The following is a 13,471-nucleotide window of genomic DNA, read 5'->3' on the forward strand; positions in this document are numbered from 1 at the left end:
TTGCATGCTCACCTCGTCCACAATTTCTTGGATAGTCACACAACTGAAAAGCCACCGAAAGCCGCATGAATCTTCCGAATGGTTGACGAGCTGGGCATGTTACAACATGTCCTGGGAGACTTCAACACGGTGGCGCTTTTGTTCCGCAATCAGCTTCGTGCCGATGAATTTCGCCGCCACTCTTTTCATGGTAAAATCTTCTGTCACAGTGGAATGTGGCGAAAAAGTGCTGATGTCCACCTCTTCCGCAATTTCTCGGATAGTCACACAACGGTCCCACATCACCACAGCGTTCACTTTGGAATGATCCGGTCGTTTCTGCGTGTTCATGGCTGCCCGGAGCGTGGCTCACTCGCCACCGTTGTGCGGACGTCTTTAAACCGGTTGTACCGCTCCTTAATCTGTGTGATGCCCATAGGATCGTCACCGAAAGCCGTCTGAATAATCCGAATGGTTTCCACCTGGCTGTCGCCCAATTTCTGGCAAAATTTGACGCAGTCGTGCTGCTCCAGTCATTCCGCCATTTCCTTGCAAAGAAAAAACGACGAGAGACTCCACCCATCCTCACACAAAGGCTGCTTACAAGCAAATGACGCAACCGACAGGCATGAAAAAATTCACACATGCGCAGGAAGGTTCAAGGTTGGCTCATGCAAGCACACGTGATTCAAATCCATCAGGTTTTTGAAAAAAATAAAAAGGTCCGATAGTTTTCTAACAAACCTCTTATGTCCCTGTCCTGTCCAAACTGCACCTCGGAATTCAGCCAAACCTGGCACACATATACTTTGACATACAGGGAGTGACATAAGGTATAGAGCATTTTATTATTATTATTAGTAGTAGTAGTAGTAGTAGTAGTAGTAACAGTAGCAATTGTTAAGGAGAGAGACACGTGTGCTGCAGAAGTGAGCTAAACTTGGCACATACTTTGCCATATGGGGAGTGAAATACCTTATGCTACTGAGCACTTTAATAGTAGTAGTAGTAACAGCAGTAGTAGTAGCAGTTGTTGTTGTCAAGGAGAGAATCACTTGTGTGCTGCAGAATTGAGCCAAACTTGGCACACATATACTTTGACATACGGGGAGTGACATATCATATGCCACTGAACACTTTAGTAGTAGTAGTAGTAGTTGTAGTTAAGGAGAGAGACACTTTTGTGCTGCATCATCATCGGCAAATGTGCTGAAAGCTTAGTGTCATACTTTTGTATTCTCTTCTTTTTCCTTTGAACTTTTAACTGCTTCATTTTTGCAAGAAGCAGTAGTAGTAGTAGTAACAGTTGTGTCATCTTGAGGTAGCTTTAGTCAGTTCTCTGGAATCCAGGATATGTAGGAGGTGATAGCGTTGTTGGTAAAGATGTAGTTTTCATTTCAGTCTCTGAATCAAACCAACCCTGGGGCAGGTAATCAACTAGTCCTGACTAAGTTAGTGTACCCATCTCTGCCTTTACCACCACCCACCCCCCTTGCAAAAAAAGAATAACAATAACCAGTGTTGTGCAAATTCGCATTTCACAAGAACTAACTCAAAATTTAGTTCACACGGTTTGAATGAATAAATGAATAAAATTCACGCTGGGCAAATGTTGTGAAATTGCTCACCTCTCACTCCAAAAAAGAAAAAAAACAAACAAATGATTGTTTGACATTCAGGCAGGTACCGTCTTGTGCAAATAATCATTTATCCAAAATCTGTTCATTCATTTTTCCCAGTTCATACTGACAACAAACGCATGCATGTTTACAAGTCAATCCATGTCAAGTGTGCGGAGATACAGCCTACAAAGTTGATAACACCAGGATGCAAGTGCAAAGTTCTTTGGTCCGACCACAACACTGCACTGTGTAACCAAACTAACCAGACCTAATGTATGCAAACATGTACCTTGCTTCAGACCTTGTTCTGGACTTCCATGTGTGAAAATACCCTGTGTTTGTCAGTTTTTTAGTATTTTCTGCCATTACAAATTTTCTCTTGCACACCACTTTATACAAATATGCACACGCCCAAGGTCACATGCCCCACAGTTTGGGAAACCCAGCTGTAGATATTTCTCCCATTCCTACAAACTCTGGAGGAACCAAATGTAATGCAGTAATTGCAGTGTATACATTACTCTATACACTCTGCAATCCGAAGCCAACCTTATGGCAATCATTGATAATCAAACAGTAAACATGAGCATATGCTTTAGAAATATGTCAACATTTCTAAACTACACAAATCCTCATACAAACATGTCTTCATAGTAATGGGACATCAGTTCAAACTATGGCGTATACAGCAGGATGGCATATGCCCTAACATACCTAAACACAAATGCTGCACAGATGTGCTTGACTACAGGATGAAACTAAATGTGCACTGGGTAAATGGCAGCACTGGGAGTGTAAATATTAACCATGATCTCATCCATATAGACAAAACTGGATGAGAGGAGAAATGAAGGGATAAGCAGAAAGGATCTGTGACCCACATGGGGGTCGGCAATATCACGAATGCATGTGCAAACATGTGCTTGCGCATGGTGGTTGTGTTTTCTAAAAAAAGAGAGAAATGAGAATCTTAGTGACCTGTGAGGGAAATACATAAGTTGTCAGCCAACAGCACAGAGAATGCCCATCTAAGCCCCCACTCTATAAAGTTACCTACTTTTTGACTCTGACTATAATTCCAGACATTTTAATGGTTTATACTGCTATTGATTGAAAATCTATTTCATGACAACTTTATTTGAACGATATGTCTTGCAAGTTGCAAAATCTCCACCTGTTGTGTAACTGACCAACAGACAGGAAGTCCAACCTCCCTCTCACTCTCTGGTAGAGTGGCCAGACAGAAGCCACTCTTAGTAAAAAGCACATGGCAGTCCACCTGGAGTTTACCAACACAAACTTGAAGGACTCTCAGACCATGAGAAACAAAATTCTTTGGTCTGATTAGACAAAGATTGAACATTTTGGTGTGAATGCCAGGCATCATGTCTGGAGGAAACTGGGCACCACCCCTACAGTGAAGCATAGTGGTGGCAGCATCACACTGTGGGGATGTTTTTCAGTGGCAGAAACTGGGAGACTAGACAGGATTGAGGGAAAGATGAAGGCCACAATATACAGAGACATCCTGGATGAAAACTTGACCTCAGACAGCAGGAAAATGACCCTAAGCACACAGCCAAGACATCAAAGGCTTCAGGACAACTCTGTGAATGTCCTTGAGTGGGCTAGTCAGAGCCCAGACCTGAACCCGACGGAAGATCTCTGGAGAGATCTGAAAATGTCTGTGTACCAGCACTCCCCATTCAACCTGATGGAGCTTGAGAGGTGCTGCAAAGAGGAATGGGCAAAACTGCCCAAAGATAGGTGCACCAAGCTTGTGGCATCATATTCAAGAAGACGTGAGGCTGAGTATTGAGCAAAGTGTGTGAATACTTATGTACATGTGATTTCTTAGTTTTTTTTTATTTTTAATAAATTTGCAAAAAAAAAAAAAAAAAAAAACTTTTTTCATGTTGTCATTATGGGGTGGTGTGAGCAGAATTTTGAGGAAAAGATGAATTTACTCCATTTTGGATTAAGACTGTAACCAAAAAATGTGGAAAACATGAAGCACTGTCAATACTTTCCAATTGCACTGTATACTGACATTTGCAACACGTTCTTTAATGACTATCCCACAACTGTCACACCGATACAAACGCACACGTATAAAGGACTGTGTAATCAGGTCAGGTCTGGGAGCATGCGCTGGTGCCATGCCTTGCCAATTCCACCACACTACCAAGCCGCCTTGAGTCCTGGATTGAAATCACTCAGAAAAACAAGTGGTCCATCCCCACCTCTCAAGAATAATCATCTATCTGTCACAAACAAGCAAAATGTGCAAAACTGTGCAATGGTTTAAGAAATATTTCACATATTACACTTAAAAGTATTTTTAAACAATGAAAGGCTGCCAAATTGCAAATAAATAAATACGTATTTATATAAATAAATATAAATACCTAAACTGCATGACCAATTTCAACTGCTAAACATACATTTTTGGTTGAAAAAACCATGTCATTTCTTTTAGGTATTGTGAGTAATTTATAAGAAAACTACTACAATGTTTTATGTTGCCATATATGGGGCAGTTCACCTACAAAGAAATGGCATGTTTTTTGTTTTATATTTATTTATTTTTAAGAGGCTTTCATACTCCTTAAAAAAAAGGAAAAATAAATTTTGCTTTATATTTTTGTTTAAATAAGAATGCTTGGAAAATTCAAATTAGATTTTCTGTCTAATTACTGATAAAGAAAATGAAATCACCAAACACTGTTGTCCTTTCGGCTGCTCCCGTTATTGTTCGGGGTCGCCACACCAAACACTGTAATATTACCAAAAAAAAAGTGAAATCAATTTATTTAAAGCTCTGAGTTCATCATGTTTGTACAATACTGGGCAAAATAAATAAATAAAATCAGTGAAAAAAACAAAAAAACAAAAAGAAACTTTATTGTCCATTAAGCCAAACAACACAATATATACAACTTCAAATTGATATGCGTTATAATAAATACATTGTTAATGGAATGATGTTCCACTTATCATCAATAGAATACTGAGGTGTTTCATGTTTCATTGAGTGCACATGAAGGTACTGAAAATTAATCTTCTGCTAATTTTAGTTTAGGCAAGAGGAATTTTATAATACTTTAGTTGACGAAATCATAGCTTTAAAAATCATGGAAGTTGTGCTGTTAAGTGCAAGTCTGGAAATAAATCATTTTATATTATTATTATTAAGAAAAAATACACATTTGGCCTTGATTTACCCATAAACTCGTCATTTTACATTTTTGGATGGTTTCTCACTTCTCACCTCTGTCCAATTCTTAAAACTATTTACCTGGATGTAACAAATTAAATGTTGAACTTTACCTGAAATGGTGTGAAATTCAAGATTGTTGCCCATAAGCTTAGTGGGAACAATCACTGCTTCACCTTCACTACCCCTGGAGTACTTAATGTTGAAATCCATCTTTTGAATTACAGAATTGACACAAATTTTTGATTATCTGCACTGAGAATGGTGCACAAGAAATAAAAATATACCTTGATTTTCTGCTGGATGTGTCTGAGGGCATCAGCAGTTCCCATATCTCCATCTTCTTGGATACAAACCACATCCAGTTTCAGTTTCACATCCATCTTCATTTTAAGATCTGAGCTCATCATCTTCTGCACCTCTTTGGTGGTGATAACGATCACCTCTGGAAAGATATTTAAAAAGAAAAAATGAGCCATTGTGTGTGGTAAAAACTTAGGACCACTGACCAGCTTGTTTTTTAAAAGTAGGCAATAATAGTTCTCGACCATTATATCAATTTTCAGAATCGCGGAGTCTTTCGGGAATAATTAGTGTTATCTGGAGTTTTTGCTCACTATAATTGTGTCAGCCCAATAAAACAAAATTGCAGAGTTTGGGCTAGTTGGCTGCACACAATAAACTTGCTGGCCACACAAGATGATTATGTGGAGGTAGGTAGAGTTATTTAAGCTAGTGAGGACCAACAGGACTTTATAATGAACAGACTTGTTTACTGGTGTGTAAAAGCAGACTGCACCACATCCTTTCACAAGCCCAGAGTTTCTGGATCTACTGCATGCCGCACCACCAGAGGTAAAAGTCTGGACTGTAAATCTGTGTAAGAAGTGCATACCTGACATTGGCTGATGATGTGATGACAAACTGGTAAAATGGGCCTAAGAAATGCAGCACAGTTGTAAAATGAGTTGGAGGATTTTTGCAGATAACCCACTGGTTCATGTCCACCAAACGGTTCAAACCAGAACAAAATACCAAAACGTAATAGCATGAGGCAAAACAGAACATATGGAATTATATATATATATATATATATATATATATATATATATATATATATATATATATATGTGTGTGTATGTGTGTGTGTGTCAATACCTTTGCCAAGTAGACTGTTTGTTTGTTGTGTGATTTAACCACATCTGGTAGTTTGCAAGATTACTTTAAAAATAGTCAATGAGATTTGTTCATTGTGCACAAATCAAAAATTAACAAGAAGGAAACATTTAATTTTAGACATATCTCTAGATTTTCAAGAAAAATCGCTGAGCCTGCACTGGAAAGGTAGCATTTTTTTTTTTTTCAAGGAGTGAACTCCGACAACATTTTCAAAACATTTGAGAAAGATTTCTCTAAACCTAATTAAGCCATTTACGTAAATCTTGGTGAAAGAGTTGTTTGTGGTCTAGAATATAAACCATTACATGTGAGGGTGGACACAGATGAAGGGGCATAGGCAGGACATGTTTATAGAATTTTGAGCGTTGGGTGTGGTGTGTTTAGTGCCTTAGTGGACGTACTTATGCACTGTAATCAGGGACTTTCCAGTTTAAGTAGGTGTCAACGGAAACTTTAAACTTCACTATATTTCAAATCTCACCATTTGTGGTCTCTCACAAATGATCATCATGAGCAGTTTTGGATGGTACCATTAAAATAAAATAAATGGAAGGTTGGGCTTTAACAAGAAATAGGACACATATAATGTACGTGGCTTGTGGTGAAGTTGGAGTCCTTCTTTGCAGCTGTGTGGTCCTGAACTGCCAGGCTATCAGGTGTGGTTAAGTGGCTGGCAAAAGGACTGGTAGCTATCAGTCCTGCACCTGTGATTGTTGGTGATGCAGATATTTATTTGGAGGCAGGTGGAGAGTGGGGGGCATGCAACACTCCTGCATGCTGGATCATGCCCATAAAAGCGTATCACTTGGCCCTGATTTCACATCAGATATCTGCACTGCTATAGCCAACCTGTGATTAAAAAATAAAAGTAAAAAAACTGCGATTATTAATGTTACCCGAGTGATGGTTTATGGGACACCACATCTGACATTGTGCAGCGCATGAATGAGGGTCTAACTGACCCCTGAGGGTCATGTTTTGCCCAGTCTCCCTTGTGTGGACATGCTTTACCACATTGTCTAGACTTAAATTTTGAAGAAAGAAAAGAGTACACATGCACCCTGAGATCTGTTCAAATGACTGGGGGTATTCTGATAATAAATATATATATATATATTAAATTTAGCTAATAAGCAAATATATTGTTTGCACCCACACAGGTGGTTGGTGAAGGTCAAACTGAGTGATCCTAGTCTTTGGGTCCTCTTTAATGTAAAAAATACTTGTGTGTTGTTCTGTGAAAAGTAGTTTTTTTGTTTGTTTTTTTGTTTTTTAAACCACCAAGGATAAAGCTTTGCAGGACTGTGGCTATGATTACATAAATAATGTTAACACGGTTCTAAAAAGGAAAAGTTTGGACCATGTATCATCCTTACTTATCACGTTACGGGGTAACATGTCACATGTCATAGAATCCAGTAGACATAGACCTTGTTTGACCTTTACTTTGGAGACCAAGCATTCAACACTGTCAACACTATTCCATTTATTAATCCTATTAGGTCAACCAATAATTTGCATCACTTTTTACCAAAATTGGAGCAACTTTAACTTTTGACCCCTGTACAAAATGACACTGACCTTTGTCACCATTCTTGCTGTTTTTATCCTGTAACTCCATAGAATTCAGTCACAGATAGTCCAAACTATACCTTTTTGGAATCTTTATGATCAGGCAAATAATGTGGAATATTTTTCAACCTGATTGGAGCATCTTTTAATTTTGACCTCTGTGTAATTCCTCAACTGACCCCTACCTGACCACCGATTGAAAAGTCAAGTGGCCAATCGTTTTTTTCAAAAGAGGAGTGTCTAAGGGGTATTTCTGCCGAATTTGATGCTTTTATCACCATTTGCATGATTGTTTCACTTATCTGCTGTACTAATGCACGTTTCTGTCATATCAATGAAACTTTGGACAAATCACTTCAGTGTAAGCAGTTGCACAGCCTCATCATTCGGCCTCACATTGGCTTATAGCATGTAGGTAATGTCTAAAAGACTTCTATTGTAACTAGCCTGTGGCCTGGATGCACCAAACAATTCTTTGCAGTGTAAGATTCAATCGATGGAAACAGAAACTTGACAGTTCAACATGTACTGTACCATACAGGGGTGCTATGCAGGTGTAGGCCCTGTCAATAGTAGCAAAGACCTAAGATGTAATATATCAACAGTTACAGCCTGTTTTCCAGTGTTCTCTGTAGTAAACAACAGTCCTATACAAACCCTAACCCTAAGCATTGGGGGGGGGGGAGTACCTCCTCTCTTCCCACTGGAGGAATGGAGGTGGGCGCTGAAATCTAAATACCCTCTGACCACCCTGTGGGACATGATGGGTATTGAGGAAAATTTCAACCTGTGCCTCCGGGAGATGGTATCAAACTGGGAGGTGGTTACAGACAGAGTAAGCAATTAATCGTAAGATGAGAGAGGAATTCAGGTAAACATGATTGTTCTGCTTACATTTGAAAATACACACAAATTAGCAATTACCCTCCAAAATCCTGAAGTGGGGTGAAAATACCCCCAAAACATAAAAATAAGACTAAAGACTAAATAAGACTAAATCTAGAGGGAACATTGCAAAGTAACCATTTATTTGACACAGAGTCACTCCAGCCACACCCAAGGATACTCCAAAGAGAATTAGTACCAATAACATCCGGTCACTGCCTTACGTTACATCTGCATCCAAATCTCACAAACATACAGTAAGACAGAAAGCACACCCTCCATGCAGATGACTCGGTTTTGATGAACACAGCAAGCAACTGCAAAAAAAAAAAAACAAAAACACTGACTCCGGCGGATATCAGAGTCGACTCTTGACTTATTTCAGGGTGTCATGCAATCACTTCATTTCAGCTTTGTTACTGACATTTTATGAACAACTGTCCAAGCCCAATAATTAACCTTCCAGCCTGAAAGCCTACCTCCTGAAGTCCACAGTGGATGAAGACAGCAAATTATAGTAAAGATTTTTCATCAGACCATGAGCCTTTGCAAAAATTCATTTCATCAACTGTATATGTAAGGCTGGGTGAAAAGACCAGGTTATTAACAATATGTTAATATAAGATTTAAAGCCATGTTGAGCCTGCTTCTGGAGATTAAGTATTGATGAAAGCCATCAAAAAACGGTCATTCAGACCCATATGCCTTGCTATCAACAGCAGATAAATGCTCAAAATAGGTGCTGTTTGTAATGCACTAACACCCCTACACCATGTTGATTGCTGCAGATGGCTAAATCTGTCACTACAACTGTCAGTCCTACTTCCATATTACTGTTTATTATAATTATTATTTTAATTATTGTTATTGCCATTAGTGGTAGCAGAAGTAGGTTCAAGGCTACAACCCCTGGCAAAAATTATGGAATCACCGGCCTCGGAGGATGTTCATTCAGTTGTTTAATTTTGTAGAAAAAAAGCAGATCACAGACATGACACAAAACTAAAGTCATTTCAAATGGCAACTTTCTGGCTTTAAGAAACACTATAAGAAATCAAGAAAAAAAGATTGTGGCAGTCAGTAACGGTTACTTTTTTAGACCAAGCAGAGGAAAAAATATGGAATCACTCAATTCTGAGGAAAAAATTATGGAATCACCCTGTAAATTTTCATCCCCCAAATTAACACCTGCATCAAATCAGATCTGCTCATTGACATTGACCCTATGTGGGTCAATGTCTATTTGCAGTTTTTGCTCTATGGCAAGATGCATTATCATCTTGAAAAATGATCTCATCATCCCCAAACATCCTTTCAATTGTCCAAAATATCAACATAAACTTGTGCATTTATTGATGATGTAATGACAGCCATCTCCCCAGTGCCTTTACCTGACATGCAGCCCCATATCATCAATGTCTGTGGAAATTTACATGTTCTCTTCAGGCAGTCATCTTTATAAATCTCATTGGAAAAGCACCAGACAAAAGTTCCAACATCATCACCTTGCCCAATGCAGATTCGACATTCATCACTGAATATGACTTTCATCCAGTCATCCACAGTCCACGATTACTTTTCCTTAGCCCATTGTAACCTTGTTTTTTTTCTGTTTAGGTGTTAATGATGCCTTTCGTTTAGCTTTTCTGTATGTAAATCCCATTTCCTTTAGGCGGTTTCTTACAGTTCGGTCACAGACGTTGACTCCAGTTTCCTCCCATTCGTTCCTCATTTGTTTTGTTGTACATTTTTCGATTTTTGAGACATATTGCTTTAAGTTTTCTGTCTTGACGCTTTGATGTCTTCCTTGGTTTACCAGTATGTTTGCCTTTAACAACCTTCCCATGTTGTTTGTATTTGGTTCAGAGTTTAGACACAGCTGACTGTGAACAACCAACATCTTTTGCAACATTGCGTGATGATTTACTCTCTTTTAAGAGTTTGATAATCCTCTCCTTTGTTTCAATTGACATCTCTCGTGTTGGAGCCATGATTCATGTCAGTCCACTTGGTGCAACAGCTCTCCAAGGTGTGTTCACTCCTTTTTCGATGCAGACTAACGAGCAGATCTGATATGATGCAGGTGTTAGTTTTGAGGATGAAAATTTACAGGGTGATTCCATAATTGTTTCCTCAGAATTGAGTGATTCCATATTTTTTTCCTCTGCTTGGTCTAAAAAATTAACCGTTACTGACTGCCACAATCTTTTTTTCCTGATTTCTTATAGGGTTTCTTAAAGCCAGAAAGTTGCCATTTGAAATGACTTTAGTTTTGTGTCATGTCTGTGATCTGCTTTTTTTCTACAAAATTAAACAACTGAATGAACATCCTCCGAGGCCGGTGATTCCATAATTTTTGCCAGGGGTTGTAGTATAACAGTTTCTATAGTAGGAAAATGCAAAAGCGTTCTTACCTTCAAACCCTACCCTCTCCAGCAGGTTAAGTGGGTACCAAATGAGAGGCTTATTGCCAACAGGCAGCATTGGTTTGGGGGTGTTGCAAGTCAGATCAGTCATACGAGATCCACCACAGGCTGCCATCAACACTGCCTGCAGCTCCATGGTATCGGTTAGTGATGGCTGAGAAACAGAGAAAACAATACAGTGTCAGAGTTGTACCCATTAGAACTGAAACCACTATTCAATTAATCTATGTCAGTCAACAGAAGAGTAAGCAGCCACAGTTTGATAACAACTCATAAATTATATTGTGAATCATCAGCGCGATCATCGGTGTGGAAGATTCTGGACGATGACTTCTTCATCTGGAGTGGGCTCAGGATCTTTTTCTTCCTCCTTGGACTGCTGCATATCAGAGATGAGGGCTTTGTCAGTCTGGACAATTCTGGACGAGTCAAAGTTTTTGGATGTGACCTTCTGTTTTACATCCCCACCGGTTCAGATTGATTAGGAATATGTGGTAGGTGCGTGTATAAATTTGTCCAAGCTAATGAAGCCCTCATCACTGACGTGCAGCAGTCCGAGGAGGAAGAAAAAGATCCTGAACCCACTGCAGATGAAGAAGTCATCGTCCAGAATCTTCTACACTGATGATCGCACTGATGATTCACAATATAATTTGAGTTGTTATTTTTGTGGACCCTAACTTGTGCGGGTTAACGGGGCTCACCTGTACTTTAAGTAAAGCAGGTCAATGCAGTATGTCTGTTCAATGCTTTGAATTACAGCTGAAAGTATGCACAACAATCACGTATTGATTGCTTCGTTTCTCCGCTGCACAGGCAAAAAAAAAAAAAAAAAAACAATTGGGACACTTTAGAACACAATCATAACACGTGTCTGAATGCAATCATCACGTGATGAGTACAGATAAATTAAGATCCGAGTCTTGCACAAGTATTCAGTTTTGAAAATTCAAGATCGAAAATCTCATTTAACAACAAACAATAAGAATGCACTTCAACAACTTCGTAAGTTACAACACAGATGTGTACAAACGAGTGATACTGTGTGTTCAAACATACTGATCAGTGCCTTGTTGATGCCTGCTGAGTGTCTTTGACTGAAGCTGACACACGCACTGACTCGTAGTGTTGTTAGCACTCGGCTAACGCAGAGGACGAAGCTGCAACACACACAGCTGCTTCAAGAAAGCTGAAAAGCTGCCGAAGTGTTCCCTTCAAAACAAAACTCCCTCTCAAACCTATATGCCAGTGTCAAAATCTAAGGAACTCACTGAGTACGTAAACAGAACCTGCCGGTGAAGCTAACAACTAACATCAAATGATGACATCTACGTGCTGTCTGCGAAATACCTCCGTGTAGGAACTGGCTTCTCCTGTGACCCAGTTCCTAGTGTATTACCAAAGTAACGACATTGATATTTCACGCATTTTAATTTGTTTATGCCATTTCAAATACAAAAAGTAAAACAGGCTTCACAATATAAAATTTTTTTCTAAAATTATCTTCCTCAAAAAAAAAAAAAATCAAACTCAAAGCAAATCTCTACAACATGATATGAATTAATTAAAAATCTAAAAGCCAAGATGACGGGTTGCATAAGTAATGGGCCACAAAAGCAAACAGAGACTTCTGATGTCCGCCAATCTGGGTCTGGATCGCCTCCAAAATTCAGTGGAGTCTTCCAAGCCATAATATCTATTTGTGGTGCAAATTTGGTGAGACTGTGAAGTAGTATTGACGTAATCCTTCAAACCCTATATAAAGTGTAATCTTGATCCAGAATGGAGTTTTAATGGAATCTTCCATGATCTAATATCTGTCTGTGGTAAAAATTTTCTCAAAATTTGTGCTGTAGTTTTGACGTAATCCTGCTAACAGACATACAGACAAATAAATAAATGCTGATGACTTTTTTACGCCCTTGGCGGACATAATAATCAGTTTTATTGGCAGTTTTCTTCAGACAAGTCAGGGGATGGATACATGAACATTTCCAAGCCACTGACTATGTCTCGGGCAGCATGGAGGCTTAGTAGTTAGTATGTTGCCTCATAGCACTGTTAGCAATTTTCCCACCTCCCAGTAGTTTAACGTGGGGGGTGAACTCATAATAAAAGATGCCTTCACTGGACAGAGAGTTGCGACGACAGCTTTCAAGCTGCCCTCACACAGCACTCTACCTACATCTTCCACCTGCATTCGACCTCGCACCAAGATGGGCGAGCCGTTGCCCTGCGCGTGGGTCAGTAAAGTTATGTGATTGGTCGAAAAATGTTGCATTACACAGTTATATGCGGTGACTGTTCGCATTGTATATCTGAAATGGTATGTGTCAAATCAAAACTGTGTTTTGTCTGTGTAGCGTGGTAACAAAGAACAGCATGCATCATGGCGTCCCAGAGGACATATGAAGTTATCAAGTAGACCGGGGTCATGAGACATACTGTCCAACAGCACGAAGCTCTTGGGATCAATTCCCTCCTGTGGCCTTTCTGTGTGGAGTTTGCATGTTCTCCCTGCGTTTGTGTGGGTTCCTTCCGGGTGCACCGGCTTCCTCCCACATGCATCTTAAAATTGTCTGTACGTCTGT

General features: G+C 39.4%; 1 protein-coding gene across 4 annotated transcripts in view; it reads right to left on the reverse strand.

Annotated features, from left to right (window-relative positions):
• The window catches only part of eif2b3 (eukaryotic translation initiation factor 2B, subunit 3 gamma), an 84,415-nt gene extending 72,167 nt beyond the window's left edge, over positions 1-12,248 (reverse strand). Inside the window, exons 1-4 of one of the 4 annotated variants that reach the window (XM_034183137.1) lie at positions 12,152-12,248; positions 11,950-12,040; positions 10,869-11,034; positions 5,106-5,263 (exon numbers count right to left, since the gene is read on the reverse strand). In XM_034183137.1, coding sequence (XP_034039028.1) covers positions 5,106-5,263; positions 10,869-11,034; positions 11,950-12,040; positions 12,152-12,195 — 459 coding nt within the window. In that variant the 5' untranslated portion in view covers positions 12,196-12,248. Of the gene's footprint in view, positions 1-5,105; positions 5,264-10,868; positions 11,035-11,584; positions 11,689-11,939; positions 12,041-12,151 lie in introns of those variants that run through there. The other 3 variants (XM_034183139.1, XM_034183140.1, XM_034183138.1) reach the window with 3 other exon arrangements.
• Positions 12,249-13,471: the final 1,223 nt, after the last annotated feature.

This window comes from Thalassophryne amazonica, chromosome 12 (assembly GCF_902500255.1).
Source record: "Thalassophryne amazonica chromosome 12, fThaAma1.1, whole genome shotgun sequence".
In the NCBI taxonomy this organism is placed as follows: domain Eukaryota; kingdom Metazoa; phylum Chordata; class Actinopteri; order Batrachoidiformes; family Batrachoididae; genus Thalassophryne; species Thalassophryne amazonica.